At 42.9% G+C, this 25,087-nt stretch overlaps 1 protein-coding gene across 1 annotated transcript in view; it reads left to right on the forward strand.

Moving 5' to 3' along the window:
- uvrag (UV radiation resistance associated gene) overlaps positions 1-25,087 on the forward strand; it is a 118,700-nt gene that overhangs the window by 29,683 nt on the left and 63,930 nt on the right. Inside the window, exons 8-12 of the mRNA XM_020631199.3 lie at positions 2,483-2,609; positions 12,644-12,728; positions 15,722-15,809; positions 16,871-16,931; positions 22,740-22,905. Of these exons, the coding sequence (XP_020486855.1) occupies positions 2,483-2,609; positions 12,644-12,728; positions 15,722-15,809; positions 16,871-16,931; positions 22,740-22,905 (527 nt within the window). The remainder of the gene's footprint in view (positions 1-2,482; positions 2,610-12,643; positions 12,729-15,721; positions 15,810-16,870; positions 16,932-22,739; positions 22,906-25,087) is intronic.

Consider the following 25,087-nt stretch of genomic DNA (forward strand, 5'->3'; position numbering starts at 1 on the left):
ACATCACCTCTTAAATCTCTCATTGCATGTTTGAAGTTAGTTGATCTGTTCATCTCAACTTATCATTTTTCATTCCATGTCTCTCTTGATCTTCTGTAACCAACATCCACATCCATCAGTCCATGAAGGTCTGCTGCTGTTCCTCATTAGACCGTTAGCCCTCTACAAGCTCCCCTCTCGTACAAATAGAGACATAAGGCCTGATGAAGGGACGCCCTACAGAGAGGGTCACGTGTTGACTAATGACCTGCACTCTGATTCTGCTGCTGGTCAGAAAGCATGTGGTGAGAGAGACAACAGCAGGGTGTTGAGGGTACAGAGACAATGACAGATACTCATCTGGAGTTCATGACCTGTTTTAGTCTCCTTCTTGTGTCGTTGGACATCGACATGATTGCATGTGTTTTCACATATCCACTCTTGTAAACTTCAGGACAGCCCGCCCCTGAAATCTTTCTGAGTTGCTTGTTCACACACGTCCCTCACAGCGTGAAGTTCTTCCATGTTATTGGAAACGTTAATCAGTGAATGAGTAGAAAAGAACATGCTGGCGAGCAGAAAAGAGTACGAAGAAGCTTCATGACGTGCACCAAGATTAAACCGGTTGCATAAACATCATCACCCTCATTCGTAGTGAATTTTCCTGAATATTTTGTCCTGCTTCACACTTAGGCTTAACCTGACTTCTCCTGGACATCATGCCAGGTGTCTTGCAGGATCAAGTCTAAGTTAACATTTTTGGCCGTTTAAGCCCACCACGAAAATGTCATGACATTTTCTGGACTTTAGGGTATGTGTGACAACAGCTCGAGGCTTTTGAATTTTTAAATAGACTGCACACTTGCATGGCAGAGGGTAGCATGGCAGAACATTTGGGGCAGTCACTGAAAGACGTGCAAGATGAGAAAAACAATAACAAACAAAGGAGCACCATGATTATTATTATAATTTTTTAAATCATCTCTAATCCACGCAGCCTCATCCACCAAGCATGCGTCCTGATCTTGTTGATCTACCTGCAAATGCAAACCATTCATGGCTTTGACTTAGACATCATCCATGCATTTAAAGCCAGACTTAAAACTAGTTTCAGACATTCAATTATCAAGAGGTATTTATTTCTGCACCTTAAATGTCTTTATTTTGTAAAAACACACTTCACCTGATCTTCAGAGTTTACACAAGGATGGAATACAAAATACAAAAAAAAACAGTCTTTAAGACCTCTTAGATATTGACCTGACTGCATCTACTATCATCATCACCTTTTTTTATGTAACCAGGAGAAAAGTGGTTGAGATTAAAAATCTCTTTTCCAAAGGTTTTCCTGGCCAAGACAGAGAGAAGCACAGTCAACCAAGTTTACAGCCGACAATGAGCATCCATACAGAATACAAGATACATAACTATAATATATTAAAAAAGACATGAAATAACAAGTTAAGCCAGGAAAAGTCAAGCCATCTTTGTCAAAATCCATCACAGTCATAAATATATTTAGCTCGAATATCTATAGCCCCATCTGGCCTATATCCAAAGCATCCAATGAGACAAGCCTCTTGGAGATTTATTAAGCAAGATTTTGTTGTCTTTGTTCAGTTAATATAACATGTTGATCCACGGTTGGACCAATTTATGATCAAACTGTCTTGATAGATTTTGGAGGAAAGTCTGAAGATGCATAATAGCAAGATACTGTAGGTATCAACGGAGCAAAAGATAACAGAATTCAATAAGTTTCAATGTTTCGTGTGAAAAACAGAATCATTGACTTCAAGACTCCTGCTGTCATAAAGCGTCTGATCATTTGCGCCTTCTTTGGATGCATTTTGGTGAAAGTTGTGAAGTCGCAGCACATTGAATTGATCCTTTATGTGTGTTTTAAAGTAGAAAACACTCAGCGGTCTATCAGGACTATCAGCACACATTGCTCGTTGAGGAAGTTTATCATAGGACTGTGTTAAGTTTGGTAAATTTATGTTTAAGAAGAAGAACAACATTGACAAATACAAGGGTAGTGCTGCTCGGCCTCTAAAAACACCAAACATTTGGAGCTCTGCCTGTGCCGGCCGTCAGGACTCAGCCTCATCTCTCCACATCCTGTCGGAGCTTGCATGTTAACAGCCATAACTTCATACCAGTTAAGTCCCCGCCAGCCATTCCCATGACTCAGGGTCATTACTAAACCTTTTCACCTGTAGCACTGATCTCAGGGCTCAGCGGGATGTTTGGAAGAGCCAAATCATTCTCCGTCTTCCTTGTCATTAGTTGTTGACAGTGGAGTACGAGTACATTATATGAGTGCAACATGGGATCAGCCTGCAAAAACGTGGCTTGTTTTTGCAGGAGTTGATCGGATTTTCAGGGTCTTTATGAAGAAAAATAAACACGGAAAAATTGCTGTGACCACATATTAAATATTTTTCTTCGTCCTCTCTCTGTTTTCTCTCCATACCATTCTCCCTCTGTTTGGTCGGAGCAGAAGAAAGAGCGGGAGTGCATGCAGCTGCGCATAGCCGTGCTACGGAGTGAGCTGCAGAGGCAGAGGAAGGCGCTCGGCAGGGAGATCGACCTGAGGCAGAAGGAGCAGGCACAGCTTCAGAAAAAAGGTAAAGCCAACAGGTGCATATGAAGAAAATAAACTCAGCCTGTTTTCACTTCAATACATGTTCACTTGTTGGGAGAGATTTCCACTCATGATGATGATGATGATGATGATGATGATGATGATGAGGCAGGGTTCAGTGACAATAAAGATATCTTATCTCAATCATCGCTTTTTATAAGTACAAAGAAATACTATTGGAGCAAGCCTTGGCTTAAATATATTGGCTTAAATAACATGGTGTGACCAGGATGTGTAAGTGTCTCTGATGATGGACATGGATGATGGGTTAATGATCATGAACACAAGGTTGTCTTTTTTGGTGCTTTCTTTTTATTTACGTTTTCAGCTTAAAACAAGAAAAAGAAAGAGGGCAGTAGGAAATAAAGGGGGTTCTCTTTCATAGCATTCGTTTCGTGTCTCACTATGGGGAACACCTCCTGCATGACCTCGTCAGAAGCTTAATAACACTACGCCAGCCCTCATTGGCTGGCAAGGATGACGTCTATGTCTGGAGGGGAGGGGACCATCCCCCTATATAATAGGCAGGCATAGCGTCAGCCGTCATTCAAAAACCTCTTCTCGCTTCTCACAGAAGCCTTTTCGACACCCGTATTAACTAAGCTAAGCTGAACTGTCCGCAGACTGAGCGCACAACTCGGTCACTGGGCGCTTTGCTGGTCGTACAGTGTCACTAGTTCCTGAAGCAGTAGCAATACTCTTTCAAGCTAGTTCGAGGTTGAAGTGGCAACACTTTAGACTCAAAGTAGCAATACTTTTTACCCAGAGTAGCAATACTCCACTTATCAATAAAGGTAGCAATAGCGGTTAGATTTTTTCTGTTATAGGTAGCAATACGGATTACATTCTAAGAGTGTTTAACACCATTTTCACTCTAAACGCTAGCCGGAAATAGCAATATTTACCCCCTCTCAGCCGACGTAGCTGCACAAGCTTGTAGTCGGTCTCGCTAGCACCTGTAGCCCATTGGCTAACCATGGAGACGGCTAACGACAGTGAAGCTGCAAAAAGCCATAAGCTATGCCCCTGCGACAATAAAATCTCCAGTTGGGACACTCACCCCGTCTGTGTGGCGTGCCTGGGACTCTCCCACACCTGGGCCGCCGTAAACTCAATGGACGAGTGTATCCACTGCGCTGCGTTCCCCCAAAGGCTTCTCCGTCGCCGGCTAGCCCGCCAGTCTAACATGTCCGGGGTAGACCCGCTTCTTGGCGAGGCTGCTGGCCGAGGCTCTGGCCGTCACACCTGGGCTGAGCTGGGCGGATATAGCCCCTCCACCCCCGGACATCGTTTTCCCGGAGCTGGAGGCAAGGGGATTCGGAGGCTTCACAGCCTCCCGTTCTACCCTGGGAGATGCCGATAAGGATGAAGAGTCGGCAGACTCGGAGCTCCTTCTGTCGGATGATAAGGGGCCGCTAAGCCCCTCGGCGCTGATGAAGGTGAACAACCCCCGACATCATCTCCCCTGGATCTCGGCATGCAAGATATGTGCAGATGTGCGGCCGGCAGGCTGAATATCCCATGGCCCGTCGCTCAAGCCGAAGCTGCTAAGTCCCGCTTTGATGGCAAGAGACTGCAGAAGGCGAAAAAGACGGGAAAGCAACTGTTGCCATTTTTCCCGGAGCTGCTCGAGGAGTTAGCTGTCACGTGGAAAGACCGGCCGTACAGCGAGAAACACCCCATTGCGGGAAGTTCACTGCTGGATTGTGAAGGGATGGTGACGCGCGGACTCCGCAATATGCCGCCTATTGAGCCGCTGGTGGCGAGTCATCTCCACCCGAAGGTCTCCATGTCCTCTTCGACTCGGTCCAGGCCAAGGCCTTTTTGTCCCCGGAGAGAGTGCAGACGATGCAAGCGTGTCTGCCACTTTATCGCAGGGGGCGACGTAGTTACCCGAGGTTCTTAGGCCTGATGGCCTCCTCTGTGGTGGAAATACCTCTGGGACGTCTGTACATGAGAGGCATTCAGCGCTGGGTGGCTTCTCTGGGACTAGACCCTCACCGGGTCACTGCAGACTGCTCTCTTTCTCTCAGACAATGGAGGAGCCCAGTTTTCCTCATTCAAGGGGTCAGATTCGGAACTGTCCACAACAGGAAGGTGATCACGACAGACGCCTCTCTGTTGGGCTGGGGGGCCACTGACAAGGGAAGAACAGTGAATGGGAAATGGGGCTCTCACATGCGCTCTGCTCACATAAACTGTCTGGAGCTGCTGGCTGTTCACTTGGCTCTGAAACATTTCCTCCCGTGGCTAAAGGGTCATCATGTTTTGGTGAGAACGGACAATTCTACCGTGGTTGCCTATGTAAACAGACAAGGCGGGCTGAGGTCCCCCCAGTTACACACACTGGCACACAGACCGATAGTGTGGGGCAGTGCACACCTGCTGTCTCTGAGAGCGTCGCATGTGCCGGGCAATCTGAACTACAGGGCAGATCTGTTATCCAGGGGCAACCCGCTGTACGCAGACTGGAAGCTTCACCCCGAGGTAGTGAGGCAGATTTGGTCACGATTCGGTCAGGCAACTGTAGACATTTATGCTACAGTGGACAATGCTCAGTGCCCCATGTTTTTCTCTCTGAGAGATCAGGGAGCCGTGCTGGGAGTGGATGCACTGGCACACGAGTGGCCGAAGACCCTCCTGTATGCCTTTCCACCAGTGGCACTCATTCCTCCCACTCTGGCCAGAGTGAGAGAAGGAGCCCTGTCAATGATTCTGGTAGCCCCACATTGGCCAGGAAAGCACTGGATAGCGGAGTTTTTTGAACTCCTGTTCGGCCCACCGTGGCCGTTACCAGTGCGCAGGGACCTACTGTCTCAGGCGCAGGGAGAGATATTTCACCCTCACCCAGAGAGGCTGGCCCTGTGTGGTTCAATCTTAATGTGGTGGGACTCCACCACAGTGTTATTGATACTATTCAGTGCGCCAGGGCCTTTTCAACTAGGAAGTTGTATGAGCATAAGTGGCGTGTGTTTGAAAGCTTTTGCTCAGAGTCACAGACTATTCCTTTTCAGTGTTCTGTGGCAGTGATTCTGTCATTCTTACAGAACCTTATAGAGAAGGGTAAGGCTTTCTCAACCATCAAAGTGTATCTGGCAGCTATTTCGGCTTGCCATATTGGTTTTGATGAGAGGACTGTGGGTCAACATCCATTGGTGTGTCAATTTATGAAGGGTGCTAGGAGGAAACTGCCTACATCCAGACCACTAGCTCCGTCGTGGGATCTCCCCACGGTACTGGATGCTCTCTCTGGCTCCCCATTTGAACCTTTGGAACAGGTGTCCCTGAAAGTGGCATTATTGCTGGCATTAGCTTCAGCTAAACGCATTGGTGAGATACATGCTTTCTCTGTGCATCGTGCATGTACTAAGTTCTCCCCGGGGAACACCAGGGTCAGTCTACTGCCTAACCCTGCCTTCATACCCAAGGTTATGGGCACTTGCTCTTCAATAGAGCTGGCTGCCTTTTACCCCCCCACCTTTTTCCTCTGAGGAACACAGGCGTCTGCATACTCTTTGCCCTGTCCGTGCACTGCACATTTATTTGCAAAGGACCCAGAGTTTCAGGAAGGGCGACCAGCTGTTTGTGTCTTGGGTGAACCCACACATGGGAAAGCTAGTGTCCAAACAGCGTCTGTCCCACTGGATTGTGGGGGCTATTGCTCTGGCTTACACTAGCAAGGGCCTCCAGCCCCCTGCAGGCCTACGGGCACATTCCACCAGAGGGCTAGCAACCTCATGGGCTCTCTTTAAAGGAGTCCCTATTCAAGAGGTGTGTGCCGCAGCATGCTGGGCTTCACCCCACACTTTTGCTAGATTTTATAAATTGGATGTCACGGCGCCAACCATGGCACATTCAGTCCTCAGTTCGGTTTCTTCTTAGGGCGTGACAGTTTTCTTCATATCAGGCTTGTCTGGCAATACGGGAGTCAGTATTTTCCCCATAGTGAGACACGAAACGAATGCTATGAAAGAGAACTTTAGGTTATTTACATAACCCCGGTTCTCTGAGTAGCATGAGTGAGTGTCTCACCAGACCACCCTCCTTGCTATAGAAGCGAGGAAGAGGTGAGCTTGTTTGAATGACGGCTGACGCTATGCCTGCCTATTATATAGGGGGAGGGTCCCCTCCCCTCCAGACATAGACGTCATCCTTGCCAGCCAATGAGGGCTGGCGTAGTGTTATTAAGCTTCTGTAAATAACCTAAAGTTCATGTGCCATTAGTGCAAAAATAACAAGATCTTTCAATTACAGCGGGTCACATTATGTACAGTACATTTCTTCCAGACCGCATCTCCATGCAGTTCATTTCATTGACATTTGCAGTCCAGTCGTCCTTTGTTGGCGGGTCTACCTGCAGCCACCTCCATGTCACAGCCTTTATGCAGTCAGAAGGACTTAATAGAGATATTTATCGTGGGACATGAGAGTGTCCGAGATTTTGCCCAGCGATAGTACGACAAAAGAGCAGTCCACGTTTATTCTAATGAATAAATACTGTAGTTGTCTTATGGGATAAATTCAATATCGTACCTTCAGGAGAGAACTGCTCTTCTTTTCTATTAGCACACTCATCATGTGACATTACATTTTTAGACGAATACTTTCTTTATGTTTCAAAGGGATATCAATTTGTTTTTGTTTTTAAAGGTAGAGTCATTAGAAGTGTTTGTTTCAGCTTGTAAACACAACACTCAAACTAAGCCCCTCCCCCTGGGCTCATCGCTGCTTAGCCTCCTATAGGCACCAAAGAGAGAACAATTTTGTGTGAACTTGTTATTTTTTATTTATTTTATTTTTTTTTTTAATGCTGAACCTCCGTCTCCTCCAGTGAGACACCGCCAACCCCCTTTCCCTCACATTCACTTGGAGGACTTTAAAGCAAGCAGCGGACAAAACCATCCTCGGCTCAAGCTGCCATGACCTGTGGCCTGCATTGTTGTGTTAGCGGGCTACTGTTAGCACACTTTAGTTAGCACGTAGCTTCACATTGCATATTGCACACGACTCGAGCCAACAGGACTCGAGCTTTTACAGAGGTTATACTTGATTTCTGCTGTATGTATGTGTAAAATGTTGCACATTCTTCCTTTAAATCTCCAGGTTGATTTGTTGTGGAGGTGACTAGTCCTCTGCGGATATTTCAGCTGTTGGCCAAAAGGCGGGGCACCTTCTAAAACCTCCACCATGGTAATGAGGATGGGTAATAATTAGCATGTAGTGTGTACATGCATGCAGACAAACACAAACTCACACAAAGGATAGCACTAAGAGGGTTTCAGGGAGAAGTTTTCTTTGTGCTGCAATCCTACAAAAAAAAGGCCGTTAATCCTTCGCCTCTTTACCTGTCAGCACCCGGTCTGCAGCCAAAAGAACTCACTGCTCTCCTTCTCTGCACCTCATTGATGGCTTCTTTCCAGACTGGACAAGTGCTTATTAAGAAACAGAAGAAAAGAATCCTTCAGCTGCTAAAAAAAGAAAAGGTATTGCAGGATAAATTGGAATTCTGCGGCTGAATGGGGCTGTGTTGAAGTTGTGTTGTTTTTTCCCACACTGTAACTCAGAAGCCATATGCTGCTGAGCTCTGCTCTACCTCCGGCTTGTTGTTTGACTCGTCCAATCAGCCTTCTCAAATTCATTTCTTTCTCCATTGGAAAAAAAATTGCTTTAGACAGGATCCTCTTGGAGACAAGTGTTTACAGTATTTCATACAGCAGCTGATTTTGTGTCTGATTATATTTAGATTGGCACCAAAACGTGTTTGTTTCATCCGATCTCATCTTTCATCCTTCTTTCTTTGGAAACACAAGATTTGATTCCAGTTATGGCTACATCTCTCTGGAGACTCTTATTGGTGGGTCCATCACATAAACCTCAAGAACCAAAATGAGTCTCATCAGTCATGAAGATTATTAATCAGACGAGCTGGAGGCTGAGGACGGATGATTTATGTTCCCAAGTGATTCTTATGGTGATTCGATTAGAGGCGAGCGTTTCACTTGTTGAATTATTCCTGTTCGTATTAGAGACAGGTTTCTATGGAAGTTTTATTGACAGCTTTATTAATAAAATGTGTAAGAACACGGCATATTGTACGAGACTTTCTGTGTGTTACAAATGCAATTTTAGCATTTCATTTAGCTTTTTTTCCAAACAGCTTTTTTGGGCTGTCGACAGTGTTCTGTGTTGTGTGTTTTCACGAGTTAGATTCACGGTAACACAATATGCATCCACAAATATTTGAACTCTTACATCAATTATGGTCTGAAAAATCTAAAAAAAGAGGCACTGAAATTTGAGTCTGAAAACATATGGAATTTATAAATGAAATTGTGTTGGAGGCCTGTCTTTTACGATCCCATCTGTACCTGTTTGTGTGGTCTTCCCATCCCTCACACAGTCAGAGCGCCCGCTAGCAAACAACCTTTTATCAACCTGTTATTCCCAGGAGACAGGCCCTCTCTGAAAACAAGGGGCCCAGACAACCCAAACATGGGCCCTGCAGGTGTGAGGCTCTGCAGATAAACCTGAGATGAAAGTTCGGGCGTTTTTGTGAAGCAACTCTCTGACCCTCTGAGGTCTATTCTGTTCATGTCTACGCACTCCCTCTCTGCCACCCCGGACAGTGTTTGCATAAAACACACTGAGAAACATCAGCACTGGGTATCATCCTGACGACAGGTTAACGACTAGCTGCTCACTACCCGCTGATTTACAGTGAAATCATAGCAGGAGTGTAGACTTGTTGTTTCTCACTTCTGCAAACGCACACATGCTTACACAAAGTTCTCTGCATATCTTTTGCGCAATCCATAACCGAGGACATACGACCATGACCACAGTTTTTTCCCCCTAGTAACAGCTGTGAATTAACAGTTAAAGTCTTTCTTTCCTCCCCTCAGAATTAATGGGTTCGGGTTTTGGTGGGGTCACACTCTTGTCACAATTTCCTCCTGTCTAATTTCCCTCCTTCCACCTTGAGCAGACGACATAAATCAGCTCCATGAACGGCGTTTATTGTACTTAGGAGCGGTAGTTATTCTCATGCTCGGTAACAGAGCGAGGGCTCACGACCAATAAATGTCAGTGGTGGGGTTGCTCAAGTGTAGGCAGCACCGTTCTGTGAAGGTGTGGTGTGTGGAGGTATTTGTCACCTCAGAGGAAAGGTCTCATATTGAAGCTATCACCATTAAGATCGTTTAGCAGCAGCAGCCCAGCTTCTGCACGTCTACATCCTCCTGTCGGACCTTAAAACAAACGCCGACTTATTTCTGAGAGAGGCAGATTGTCAGGGAGCAGACCTGATGGAACAACAGTCTTTTAGCCGGATGTAACCATGTTCATTTATGGAAGGCTAAATTAAGGTAGGTTGTAAGGCTGTATTAAGGTCTATATCACCATGGAGTAATAATATGGGAGTTCTCTTGTGACCTGATGTCAATGTACATCCTAAACCAAAGAGCACAAATAAACAGGCAGTAACATCTGATGCAAAAGTGGAAGTGCAGTTCTTTGAGTGTCCACTTGAGGCTGGCTGCAAAAGTCTGTGAATCCCCATTAAAGTCCATATTTAAAAGCCCATTCTGACAGCAGCTAGCTCATTGCTTTATTGGTTCACACTGTGCGTGGATGATATTTTAACTGCATCTTTTTGGGTAATATGAAGGACAAGAGTTTAGCATATATATGCATAATTAGGCGGCTGCATTGTATTTGTTGTTGCCAAGAGGCTAAAGGTGTGCCTCAGCTCAACCTTCAAAAGCCAGTGGGTGACGTCACTGAGACTACATTGATGTTTAATACCGTCTCCGAGTCTTCCTAGAAGCACCACTTTGCTCTGCTCCGCTCAACAAACGTGCTGAGTCTATTTTCTGCTTCCAGCATGCGGCAAACTATCTATTACTAAACTATTTATCAAAATAAAACTGCGCTGCCCTACGCTTCAGAAATGGTTCGGGGTGGTAGGGTGCTCGCCGTTAAAAAGAACAAAACCAGACGTAACAAGTTATATATTTCCATGAGATCATGTGTGTTTAGAGCTCATGTGATTATGAATCATTGATGGTACTGACCATCACATGGGTAAGAGTGTCCCTTTAAATTCCCATTTACATTTCAGCTCTAGACCTGACCCATCCTTGAACACTCCTGCTCTTAAACAGAGGTCGCTAAGGTCAGGCCAGTCTGAACAAACCTGTAAAACAAGCAGATTGATTTCATGAATTTTCCCATATCCTTCAGAATCACACAAAGTCTTCAGCTCGAGGAACCTTTAAGTACACTTTATGATGTCCAAAAACAGAAAAGGTTCCCTGACATGTTTGTTGTTGGGTCATGTTTCATATCAGATGTAACAGCCCTAACTAAGCCACCACACTTTCTGGATCCTGCAGCCAACACTATGTATCATCACACAAACAGCCAGGATGCATTCTGTTAGTACTCACTGGAGTTTGTCTTTAAATCCAGGGATACAAAGTGAAACAGGTCCAAGGGATGAAAGGACCAGAAGATGGATAGAACAGTTATGAAATAGCTGGGCATTACATAAAAGCGGGAGTGTAAATCAGGCCCAAATATGTTTTCAAGTCGTCATTCACAACAGAGAGATGGCCTTTCTCATCCGCGTCTCGCACTATCTTTCTTCCCCACTCATCTGCCGGAGATACACCTGAGTACCTTCACTCCCGCCTTTGACTCTCTGGCAAGGTATAATCTATCATCAACCCTCACGGTGTCAGTGTGAGCGGCATGGAGGTGATAAAAAGCAGGTCCTGATCCGTCTCATCACACATATGATTTGATCTTGATTGATCAAAAAACAAACTTTGCTGCAAGCTGCTGTCATCCCCTTTAAAAAAAAAAATGTGGATAACGTTTTATTTGCTGTGATTTTTGGATGGTGCGCTCTGAGCTCTCTCACACTACATCGATATTGTTGAAGATTTACTTTCAACTTTGAATAGAAGAATGCAGATAAACTCCAGCGTAGGTTTATCTGGAAGAGGAGCTGATAGCAAATTTAAAAGAGCAGGGTTATCATCAAACAACGTGCATTTTGGTTCTATTTCACATTCCTCCACTTTTCTGTATTAAGTTATGGTGGTACACATGCGCTGTGTCCTACAGGGAAAACACAACAATCATGCAGGCTCCTTTACATGGGATTCATATGGCACCAAACTGAAAGGGAATAGAACAAGGGGCACGCCACGCGACCCTCCCACTAGGCCATCAGTGCCCCCAAAAAGACTTCTGAGTTGTGGACGGACCTAATTCTTCCAACTCACATACAGTTATCTAAATACTTTTCCTCCTCAGGCTTCAACCAAAGGTCAAAGCTTAAATAAGAAACAACTTTCTCCTCTTCCTTCCAAAGAGTCCAGAATCATGTTCGTCTGAATCTCTGACATGTTGACCTTACAGTGCAGATCATATGTTCCAACAGTTCTTATATAAAACCATTAGACATTTCAAAGTTGAATTCAGTGATTTAAAAAAAAAAAAGAAGAGAAATCCTGACAGATATTGGAGATCATTTTTGTTTTTGTGTGTAAGTTAACATTAAATAGTCATAAATCATATTTCTGTTACATCCAGCCACAATGTGATGCTGAGAGATGAGAGAAAACCTTCAGGCACAACCCTAAATTACACTTTTTATCTTTCCGGTTTTATGCAACACTGAGGTATTGTGAGCTTGCCAATATGGCAGCTCCACAACTTCCACACGCTGTATCATCACTGTCACTTATCTGTCTGACTTTATTGATCTGCCCGGCTCTGTATTTACAGCATCTGACTAAATCCTGTAATTTGCATACATATGTTGTCTGGTTTTATGTGGTGTCAAAAGGAAATGGTTTAGGCCTCATCAAAAGAGCTGTTTGATCTTGCTTATGTTTAACGGTGGATGGCAGGCGACCAAACGCGAGCCCACCTGGCTGCTGAGATGTGGCAGAAGAGAACACACCTGATAATTTACAGGTTTTTTTTTTGTCTTTCTGTCTCTGCCAGAGGAAGTGTTCTCCGCTCAACACGAGAATCTGAAGGAGGAGAAAGAATCCTTAACCAAGCTGCAGAAGGAATGCACCGCCAAGAGGTATGAATGTGTGAACCTGTAATTAACTATCACTTTATTTCTGCACACAAGAAAACACATTTTCAAATGCATTCATTCCCGTCAGCCAAAGCTCACTCAATGATAAGACTCAAATGTGATGAGACTGCACCCCCGCTGCCGGCCTCCCACCTTGCTCTTTAAAAAAAACAAAGAGAAGTTTAATCGCTGGGTGCTTCATATTTATGTGTTTTCAACAGAAAGTTTGCACATTGTGCTGTTGGCCTCTGTTTGCTTTGGCCTGCGGGGAGATGATCGAGCGGGTGTCAGCCCTGGATACAGCTTTGTTTGTGCAGAAGTACCTGGCAGGCACACAGAGTAGACCAGGGGCCCAGAGAGGCCAGCAGGGGCCAAAGGAGAAGGCTAACAGGAAATCAGGAAATGAGCCCCGGCAGTTGTACATCTGCCTAACATCTTCTCTTTAGAAATATTTCTGTCGTCAATGTTTTTTTTTTCGGAAATGTCTTTTTCTATTTGATTCAACTTCTTTTCTTAACTTTTAGCTTGGGAAACATTTGGAATAATCTTTCACACTATGTGGTGCCCAAATGCGTCAGTCAGGCTATCTTTATATAGTTGTAGTGTAGTGTCTTTTTCACAAATGAACTCCTGATCATTTCTATGAAGTTTCAGGACAGGCTGCCCCTGAATTCTTCCTGCTTACATATGCACCTTACAACAGGAGACTTTCCTATTGGGATGGGACGGGACGGGAGGGGGGATCTATGTAATTGGATGTATTCACAGTATCAACAAATGAGTGGTAATGGACATATTTACAAGCGGTAAATAGTATGAAGCAGCTTCAATATGTGCACGACGATTGCACCGGTCATCCCCGCCACCAATCTTCTGCTTGCTGGCAGAGAATTCTGCTGATGACTTTTTAACATCGACTCTCCACGACTTCACGCTGCAGTTTCACTCACAGGAAAAATGGTAGTTAAAATGTTACTTTTCAAGTTCACACATGCAACTCACTCATATGTAATAAATATCTGAGTAGTTGATTGTCTCACTTCTGTAATTGAGTGTTTAGCTGATAAGGAAATAGACCAAAAAATGTATTCTGATGCCTCGTTATGACCGAAAAAGTAAACCAGAAAATCAGGGAGAAAATTGATAATTATTATATTAATTCTACTCTAAAGCCTGTAAATACTGCTACGGGGTAGGTGTCAGATGAACACACTGAAGAAGCAGCATTTCTTTCACAATGAGTGATATGTTTTACTGGAACAGGAAGGCAGGATTTGTTTTTTGAAAGAAAACACGACCTGAGCATGAAGAGGACAAGATCAGCAGAGAATAGAAACAGCGTTGTCTGCAGGGTGGAACAAAAACATACAGTTCCTTACAGGAGCTTTGAGATTATACTTCTTCCACTTAAAAATTCCAATACATCTTAACTTTGTCTGAGCATTTCCATGATGCTTTCTTACTCTTTTTTTCAGATGGAGATGTTGTATGTCTTGCTTTTGCAGTTTGAGATTTACATAAAAAGAAGTTAAAACATTGAAAACAGGGTTAAGTATAGTTGTGGCCTTCTCTCATATCTCAGATGATAATGAGCAGTTCCACTCAATGTTTGAAGAAGGACATACTGACGCATGTTGTAAAAAAAAAAGAAAGGGGGGGGGTTTGTGAAGAGCTGGCACTCTGGGCTTAACCAATCAGATAAGGCGAAGCCTGCTGGACAGATGAGTAATCATAGATCAAATGAACATGAAACACAAATCTGTTTCCTTTTTCACTCGTACGAAGCAGCTGCTTACTGTCAGAGAGAAACGATAAGAGATGGCAAACCGCAGGAAAAACCAAAAAGGAAATCCAAGTGAAAGGCGAGCAGCGTAGATGGGAGGGTGCTTCACATTCAATCATCATTTCCCCCACAAAACCCCTTTTCATGTGCATGAAATGATGGGCTGTTACCCTCCAGTAATGCTGTAAGTGTTGTACAGGACACCCACAGAGAGGACATCAATCTCACACACCGCTCATACAAAGGAAGAAAATCATCCGTGGAAGCCACACAAAAAAAATAACTGCACATAAAAAATGTAGAAATAACTCATAAACTCATACATAAATCCTGGAATGATGTATTTCATCCCGAGCATGCAAAATCTTTTTTCAGCTACAGGAATTAGAAAGATGTAATTCCTTGGTTCCTTTTAAATTCCATGTTTTCACTCCAGTCCAGTCTTTTCTTATTTTTTATTGTAGTTATGTTTGCCTTTTATTAGACAGGACAGTTGAAGAGAGACAGGAAATGTTGGGAGGAGAAAACGGTGGATGACATACGGCAAAGGGCTGAGGTCGGATTCGAACCCACAGCCTCTGGGAAGAGGAATAATAGCGTCTGACCGTGTCTTTTTTCTTATTTTTGTAAACATGATAACACAAGTTTCAAATAAGTAGAAGATAAAATAAGTAATATTTAGATTTTGGTACTCAAAGATCACTGAGTGCTCTGGTTAAATGATTAGACATACCAGGGTATACATAGCCTGCTCATATAACAAATAACTCTCCTATAATATAAACCCATGAGTTATTTACAGATGACGCTCTAAAGCTGTTTTCACATATGAACTCCTGAAAAAGCACTCTAAGAATACATTTAAGTGTATCCTTCCAAGGCCCAGATTAAAACCAAAACACTATTTTCCTCTGTGAACCAACATTAACTTGTTCCATTACATCTTTATACTGCATAAAACTCTTAAATGTTTAATATTTTCACCATTGTAATGACTTTTAGGTCTTACAGAAGGTCCCTGTGGAGCAGCCTGGATGATTTTTACAGCTCCCCTGCTTCCCTTCAGGCGACACTCCTTCCTCTTCTGTCTCCTCTGTTCTTTCTCTACATGCTGCTTCGCCTCACCACTTCTCATGTCCAGCAGTTTTTTGGACTCCTTCTCTCATCCGGTCACTAATCGTGTCATTCTCATGTCTGGTTTTGTGTCCCCCAGAGAGCAGTTTCTGAAGTCCAACGCCCAGCTCACCTTCCGCTGTCGTCAGCTCCTGTCTGAGCTCTCCTACATCTACCCCATCGATGTGGTGAGTTGATCCTAATGGTGCACTGCAGCACAACACAACTGCAGAGAAACATCTACTTAAAAAAAAAATAGTATTCTTTTTAAGCTTAAAGGAGCAATATGTAACTCTGACACCTGGTGTTTAAAGTGGGTACTGCAGTTTAAATTCAAAACATTGTAGAGAGCTGTTTTATCCCGGCCTCCTCCTCCATGGTGTGGATTCTCAAGCAGGTCACCATGTGGTGGACACTGAAGCTTCAGTGTTTATCCAGCTCTGCATCAGTCTGTAAACCTTTCTGTGTTCTAACCTCTCTCCATTTTTCAAAAGCATCTCCAATATTGATCCTAGTTTGAGCACGTTTCTGCTCGTGGAGCTTATTAGAAACATGCAGAGGCTTTTTAGGTCGGGTACAATCACTTCTATCTGAACCACTTCTCTTGCCCGCTTCCATCACTGCAACACCTGTTGGTTTGACCTGATAACTGCTCTCATATCTGACAAACCGAGGGGCGTCCAAAACGGCCGTGTGGGGGTGTCTTAAAACCGCCTACCTTCTCTGGTCCAAACAAATCCAGAGCATTCAGGAGCAGAATCTAAAGTTAGAAGGAGGACATACTGGCTGCTGCATTGTTGTCAGAGAAGCCAGCACTTCAATCACTTGCAATGTGTTGGTTTTTCAGACTTTCACAGTTTGTTAAGGTTCAGAAAAAGATCACGGTTTGGACTTCACTGATACAGCAAAGTTTTCTGTTTTGCCACAATGTGAAAATGTTGAGACTGAGTGCTTTCATGATTCAAAATGGAAACAGCTTCATTCTGCAGTGGCGACATAAAAATCCAATCTCACTTAGATACAATACTAAATATTTCAAGGGAATCCTGTCCAAGCTGTCAACCTTCTTTTGAACTTATTTCTCTTTCAAACATTGGCCATATTTTTAAACCATTAAGTATCCAAACTAAATATTTGACATGCTGACAGCACTACAGAGTAACAGAATGATTTAGTGTCACTATTGTTTGTGTCTGTGTCTGCAGCCCGATCACTGTCTTTAATTAATGTCCTTCTTTTTCATCCACAGGCTAATCAGTCAGATTATATCATCTGTGGAGTGAAGCTGCCAAACTCTGAAGACTTCCAGGGTAAGTCATGTGCCTGCTTTTGTTTTCAGGTAACAGGAGGATAAACTGTAGTAATCATGCTGAACAAATGTTTTTGTGTAGCTTTAATCCAGGTCGTTAGGTGTATTCATTTGGTGATTAAAAGTAATTAAACATTTCTCAGTTTGAACACTGATGAGCTCATGCATTTGGTTTGTATGATGTCATACGTTTGGCTGCTGGAGGTGGTAATTTGAAATACTGTGCCAAGTCTCTCACGTGTATAAGTGACATAAGTTCATAATAACAGGTCATTAATTTGAATGCATAAAGACATAAAGACATAATGTGATCATCAGCAGGGAGGGGACGGCTGTCTTCTTCACTCTGCTCATACTAAAGACACTGAAACAGTGACCTCAGATACTCTGGGATGATAATGACTGTCTTGTAGTAACAAGCTGTTAAACTAAAATTGACTTGTAAGCACGCACATGCCATCTTGAGTGTGTCTTTCTTTTTTAATTGGAGGAGTGAGAAATTAAAAAAAAAGTGATGTTTGAGTATTCCTGTTGTGCGTAGTAACAGCAGAGAGAAAACACTTCACGCTGATCTACAACCCCACTGCCTAACAAGTTGGGACGTAAAATGCAACAAAAGGGGCGCCAGTAGCCAAGTGGTTAGTGCGCACGCCCCATGTAGGGAGGCTGTAGTCCTCCAAGCAGGCAGCCCCGGGTTCAAATTTGACCTGCGGCTCCTTTCCCGCATTTCTTACCCCTCTCTCTCTCTCTCCCTGATTTCTGACTCTAGCCACTGTCCTTTCTTTAAGTAAAGGCATAAAAAAAGCCCCGAAATAAACTTAAAAAAACCCCCAAAAAACAGAATGTGATTTCAAAACATTAAAACCCATATTTGATTGAAAATGGCGCAAAGACAAAATATCGAACATTGAAACTGCAAGATGTCATTGTTTTTGGACATAAAACCAAATGGAATTTATGCCAGCAACACGTTTTAAAAGAAGTCGGGACAGGGTCATGTCTACCACCCTGTAGTATCACTTTTTTAACAACACTGTGTACACTGTGGGAACTGAGGAGACACGTATGTTGGAAAGTGTAAGGTCTTGATGTCAGATTTCAGCTGTTTGATGATAAAAAAACGCTCCTGCACACTTTCACGCTTTATGTTGACAAATTGATTAGATCATACAAAGTTTCTGTCTCACCGACCTTTACCTTATGAAGGTCGGTTAGACTGAAACGTTGATCAAATACATTTGTCAGCATAAAGAGAGACAGCATGCTTAGTTTTGCTTTGTCTCTAAGTTTTACCTTTCTCCAACGCACGATTGGAGAAAGATTTTTTTTCAACAGATTTCCGCTGTTCAAAAATAGGGGGTGACAGGTCGGGACTGCAGGAAGGCCAGTTTGGCTTTCAGATTCTTTTATGTTGGACCCAGGCTGTAGCTAGAAATGTAAAAAAGGAAGATGAGTATCCTATCTCCCTAAAAACAGAATCATCAGCTGACAGGACCCAGAGTTGGCTCTGATTGTGTCAGTTTAAATTCTGCACCTTTATTTTTTTAATGTGTTATTGTACACAGAGAAATGCAGGGTAAAAATTTTACAATTTCTCCTATGACCCTTTAACTTCACTGTTCATGTGGTTTCTGCAGAAAGCAGAATGATGTGCAGAGGTGTCCTCCTTTCTAACACAAACAGACTCACTGATTTAAACTCTGAATACGGTAGTGTTTAAAGGACGAGTCTCTTAAGGCGGACACAGGATCTTAGTACATGCTGTAATCTTTTCATAGGTGTTAGGCTTCTTTTAGGGATTCCTTCAGTGCTTATTGTGGCCGTCAGCGTTAACTAGTCAATCACCATTAATTAAGGTCTGAAATTAACGCATTAGTTTTTTTTAATCACAGTGTAATCCCATGCTATTTTGTCGCTTCAGGCTGGTATAGGTTGTTGGTGTGGCTCTGAACAGAAAACAAAATGAATTGTTTAAGCTTCATATTAACAGCAAACTGTAATACATCAGGGTCAACAATGGCTCTAAACATTAGAAAGAATGTGGACCCTAAGAAACTTAAAGTATGAAGATTGTTTATGCTTCATATTAAACACAAACTATGAATGGAAGCTGGCGTGCTGATGGGTAATACAAGGTGCGCTGTAGCAGGAACAATGATAGAAAGAACAACGATAGTGGACCAGCTTACCTCTGTTTGGTAGTGGAGTGAACTCTGAAGCGGTTACAGGGACACTTGTGTGGGAGAGGTTACGGTGGAAAGGAAAAAAAAACCTCTGTAAGCTGGTCCATTATTGTTTTTTTTTTTCTCCCTATTAAACAGCCAAGTGTAAAACAACTGAAAACATCAGAGTCAACAATGGCTCTTAACATTAGAAACAATTTGGACTCTAAGAAACATCAAGTATGAAGATTGATTGTTGACTTGAGATGCCAGCAGAGAAAGCAGAAAGAGTAAATGACTTTGGTTTTGCATTTTTGTGCCTTTTGGGCAGCATGTGTGAATTCTACTCGGCGGTTAATCGACGAGTGGTTCGGTAATCCCACAGCCTTTGAGTGTCTTGTCCCCAGATGATTGGATCTTCCAACATCCCGTTGAGAAGAAAGCTACAAAAACCACATGGTGAATATTAGGGTATTTTGCGACACATTGTTGGTTTAAAAAAAAAAGCAGTTGGAGCCACAGAGCTCTTGTTATCATGTCGGTGTGGAGGGTTAGAGTAAGGGTCGTGCCGTATGTGTCGGGATAAATGGGATTTGCTGTCACAAGCGAGCGGAACTTGATGACTTCATGACCTCTGAGATAAATTGAAGGATTGAGACTTGGTGTGCAGCACTTGTCTGACAGTGAGAACACACTGTCCGCTCGACATTCTTCAGTCCCCCCCATGGCACAGCTGGTGAGACCCCGCGGTCCTCTGAAGCCATAATTCAAAAATACTGCTCCCTGTCTCCTCCGCTCCCCGCTGTCTGCCTCTCCACCTGTTAACATCTTTTAAGAGTGCCCAGTGAAGTGCACACTGGTGACAGACAGCACATTTGTGTTTGCAGCGATCACTTGTTCCCTTAAGGTGGCGGCCTGCGTCTGCTTCTGCCTCCCCTCCCTGAATAGGCAGACATCTAGCAGTGAGTAACGACTGAGCATGTGCAGTGGGCGGAGTTTAAAGGCCTAACAGAAAACATCCTAATGCATCGACTTCTAACTCCTCCCTCATGGTCAGTTGACTTGTTGTGTGGAAATGTAGAGAGAGAAAGTGAACAGGTAGTCATTAATATTCACCTCTAACATAGAAAGTGTGACCACAGGGGGGTTATAACTCATCCGTTTTGATTTAATGTAAGATACGATATGCATTTTTAGGCGAAAGGCTGACCTGATAGACAGGCGGGCACAATGTTGCAGTTTGTCAGGAGGCTTAAAACTCGTTAGGTTGACTGAAAGTTAGGTTGAGACAGAATTTCCATCATTGCGATCGCCATCGATGGGACTCCAAAGCCCCCTGCAGGAACAGACAGGTGACATCACTCAGGCTTGGTCCATTAATATTTACAGACTATCCTACATATCCAAAAACAGTTCTTCCAATGATACCAGTAGTCTAAAACAACTTTGCAGTTGTTTATTTTATGAATAATAAGAAAGACAGACAGATGTGAGAATAACTCGTTTTCCACATGTGTCTGCTTTCTGTTAAGAAAAAGGGTCCGACAAACTCTGCTTTTTAAATTACCCGGTCAGTCTGTTTTGTAGAGGAGGAGACCTCTGCGGATTGTGTGGATTCTTTTAATCCATGAACATGTAAAGTACAGTTATCATAACCTTACAATAGGCAGTGCATCTAAAGACAAGCTAAGCTAATGTTAGCGTCAGCTCAGCTCACAGCCCCTCAGACATCCTGCGTCCCCTGAAGACTCTCAGATAAGCAATCATGTTTTAACTCAAAGCTTTATTTTTTATCAGTGTGGTGCTGACGAATATTACTCTCTGTGTGTACAGAACTTTTGTTTACTGTCATCACATAATCAGTCACTTTAAAGAAGTCATTTTTAAGCTACGCTAAGACAACAGTAGCTGACTGCTTAGTGACACCACTTGCTGCGTAGTCTTTCTTTTTGAAGTGGAGAAGAAGCTGATTTTGGGCAATATAACTTCATAATTTAGGTCTAAAAAATGATATTAATTAATATTACACAGAGCAACACCCTTTCTGATAAAGGGTCATATTGACGACATTTCCAGTCCTGGTATTGGTATTGGAAAGTCTCCAGTAGTGATCTTTGGTTCTTTATTCGTGCAAAAACCAGATAAAACAAATAAATCACAAATAGATAATATCGATTCATATGAAAATGCACACACAGGAATAACAAAAACTTGGGTGCTTGTGAAAGGAATCCACCTTACATTCAAAGGCATCTCCAAGATCTCGTCCCACATTTACACACTTTGGACACTTGCATTGAGGACTTCTTCAGATGTCCAGTTGATAGCCAACATTCATCGCAATATATCTCATTTAAATATGCTTTTACGCTTTAAAAGAAACGTTGCCAAGATCCCTTTGAAAACCAAAAGATATGGGTGACCACAAAGTGAAGCACAAGCGCTGTTCAATCTCAGAAAGAAAAGAGATGGAGGTTATTCACGACTCCGTTTTTACCCCATCACTGACCCCTGCTCTCGTTTGTGTGAGGTCTGCACCCGAGGAAGTCGGATCAAGTTTAGAAGTGTCTGAGTGTGTGTTGAAGTCCGTTTACAAAAGGCCTACAGGGGAGGATGTTCCCATTTTAGAGAGACCAGGGTCAGGGTCAGTCTGAGTCCTAATCCTACTGAGAGTCAAAGTGGAACTCGGTGGTACTTCACTAAAGACCTCTCAGAGTTTTACTTTTAGCTTTCACTGTCAGCTCAGGCTGACATCATAAGAACGGTCTCAGTTTGCACCCTGAGGTGTCACTTCTAGTTTCACGTCCTTTTGTTGACCTGTTAGTGTGGTCCATAAGCCCCTGGGGCCAGGAAGCTGTTTACTCCAGATGCTTTGGGGGCTGTGGACTTAACACAGAAAGGCTGCTCTGCATCATTATCCTCTCTGTTTTTACTAAGTTGAAAAGCAGACATCATGAGCCACATATTCGACCGCTCAGCATCGCCATAGCCTATTATTTCAAGGCATGGAGATACAAACCACGGTGATTTTGTGTCTGCCTCGAGCAGTGTCCTGCTGCTGCTCCAGAATGTGAAACCACTTAGCGGAGTTGTCTTGAAACCATTTCTCGAGACAGCTCGCAGTCAGAAATGTTCACAGAGGCGTCCAGATTCCCACTCGTTGACTTCTTTGGAATCACAGGGGATAGTTTGACGTGATGCATGAACATTTTGTATCACTTTCAAAACACTTTCCCACATGAATGCGCTGCTCTACTTCCTGTGAACACTCGGTTTCATGGCTGTCTTTGGTCGGATGTTTGCTCTTCTTTTTTGTTTGGATTCACAAGATGTGGACATGTTTATGTACTCAGAACTTATTTTTCCATGTAATGAAACTCCATCTCAAACAAAACACATCTCTGCCTGAGTGCTTTGAAGATGTTGATGTCATGAAATACTCACTCTTTGTTGATTGAAATGCTGCTGGTTTGAATTGAATTTGCATAACGTTACGGGCTTGATGGCTTTGGCTTGTTTCCGTAGATCACCCTTTTTAAAGCCCAGGGTGGATTAACAACATTTTCTGTCTGCTCTATGAAACTCCATCTCACATGTGATGACTGGACCCTCTCTCTTTTTTTCTTCTTTTTTCTTCTGTCCCACAGCAAAGGATGATGGGAGCGTGGCAGTCGCCCTGGGTTACACGTCGCACCTGGTCCTGATGATTTCGTGCTTCCTGCAGGTCCCTCTGAGGTATCCGGTGATCCACAAGGGTTCCCGCTCCTCCATCAAGGACACCATTACTGACAGACTCACCGAGAAGGAGAGAGAGTAAGTGCACGCCATACTTACAAAAACTAATCTTAGAAATATTTATGTTTCTCTTTAGACACATTCATCACAAGTATTTCAGAGTCTGTCTTCCTCTCTAAAAAAGACTCCTCTTCTCCATAACAACAAATATATCCATGTTTTATTTGTATGCATAATAAAAAGATAGTCTCTTGTGGTTATAGCTCTTACTCAGGCTCGTCAGGACTTGATGGTTACGATGTACGTACGTGTTGAAATGCAGAACATCGGAAGCTTTGTGTACATTTTAAATGCGTTAAATGGTTACTAACTTGTGTTACATCATGACCAGTTTAGTTTACTTTATTGATTTCGCACAAAAAAACAAAACAAGTGAAACAATATAAAGCAGCTGTTCATTTTGTGCCTTTTTTTTTAGAGATAGGACAGAGGATAGAGTTAGAAATCAGGGAGAGAGAGAGTGAGTGGGGAATGATGTGCAGGGAAGGAGCCACAGGTCGGATTCAAACCCGGGCCTCCCGCTTTGAGGACTACAGCCACTGTACATGCAGCACGCTCACTAACCAATAGGCTACAGCTGTTTGTCAAAGCATCATCACATCATAATCATAAAAAAAAAATGTTTTATTGACATAGAGAAACTTACAGTTTAACCTCCCCTGGAGCGCTTTGCATGGCACGTTTATATAGGTGGTGAACTGCACAGGCACTGTCATTACAGAAGGGCCGAGGTGATATAATGATTATTTTCTATTCTTTTTAATGATTTTGTTTCTATGCAACAAGTCAACATTTAAAAACTGTACTAGGTTATTATAATTACTAAACTGTATACACCCATGCTCAGGTATGCACCTTAAATGTAACTTGACATTCCACACGTGCAAGAAGGTAAATGTTATAATGAGCACTGTAACTAAGAGCCAGTCATATAAAAGTGTGTGCAGGTGATGTTGAAACCTGCTAATTGCTTTTATGAGGACATCACCTTAAGGCAAAATCATAAACACACACATAAAATATCTGTTCACATACAGGGAATGCAGGAATAAAATGATCTAGATATTTTCAGGAGTGCAGATGGGAAAACGGCCAAGTCTGCCAATAAAGCCCCGGGAATGAGCTCAATGTCTGTACATCTACAGAGTTACAGAAATTCCATCACAGTCCTAAGTTTCAAATATTAACAGATCATAAATATTTACATACAATCCAGAGTAATGCTCAGTACTGTATGTATGTGGGATTGTAATTTAGCCTAATAGAGGACTTTACTGCTTACTGACCGAAGCCTTTTAAACCAAATCATCTGTAGTCAAATCCACATAAAGGAAAAGGAGTCATAACATCTAATGAAGTTCATGAACAGCATGTTTTAGTTTGGTTGGCAGGAACAGTCAAACTGTCAGCAGCTCTGATAATAAAACATTTCTTTTTTATATCACCCACCACCGGCTGCAAAATGTTTTTTCTTTAAATACACCTACCACCTCAGAGGTGTCTGTATTCCTCTGTCAGAGATCTCGACTCTTAAGTAGTCTGTTAGTTCTTCTTTCTTCTTCATCAGTGGGAACAAAAGGGATCGTTTTGTCCTCGTCACACCCCTCCCTCCTCTTCTGTCTTCTATTAGCTGCTGGTAGCTGAAGTTTTCTGTTCATAATCAGATTCAGATTAATTAGTCAAGATCATTCGGTGACATTAGTCATGTGACTTTCTCATGTCACCTTAAACTTTGCTCGTTCCTCTGACCTTCACATACGGAATTAATAAGGTTCAATGCTTCATTTCTTATTTTGATTTAATCTTTAAAATGATTCTGAGGTCATTAAAAGTCACTGAACCAAAACCAACCGCAGAGATAAGCTCCATCTCTGGAAGTTTGCCAGTTCATCCACCAACCTTTCTGAATATAACAATGTCTACTTTACAGCCTGAATATGACAAATCCCTTTAATCTCATCCATTACCTATCTATATCTGTTAACTTAAAGTAGTGGATGTTTGTTTTCCAACAAGACCAACATCTGGTTGGTGCAAACTCATGTGGTTGAATCCTCTAACTTCTAAAGTCTAAGTCTCAAGGGATTAATACTTACAGTACATTCAGATCTTTCCTAACCAATCACATTCCTTTAAAAATTGTTTTGCTGGTTTCGTTTTCTGTGACTGCAGTTGTAACACTTCAGATATGAATGTCTGG

Source organism: Labrus bergylta, chromosome 14 (genome assembly GCF_963930695.1).
Source record: "Labrus bergylta chromosome 14, fLabBer1.1, whole genome shotgun sequence".
Classification (NCBI taxonomy): Eukaryota; Metazoa; Chordata; class Actinopteri; order Labriformes; family Labridae; genus Labrus; species Labrus bergylta.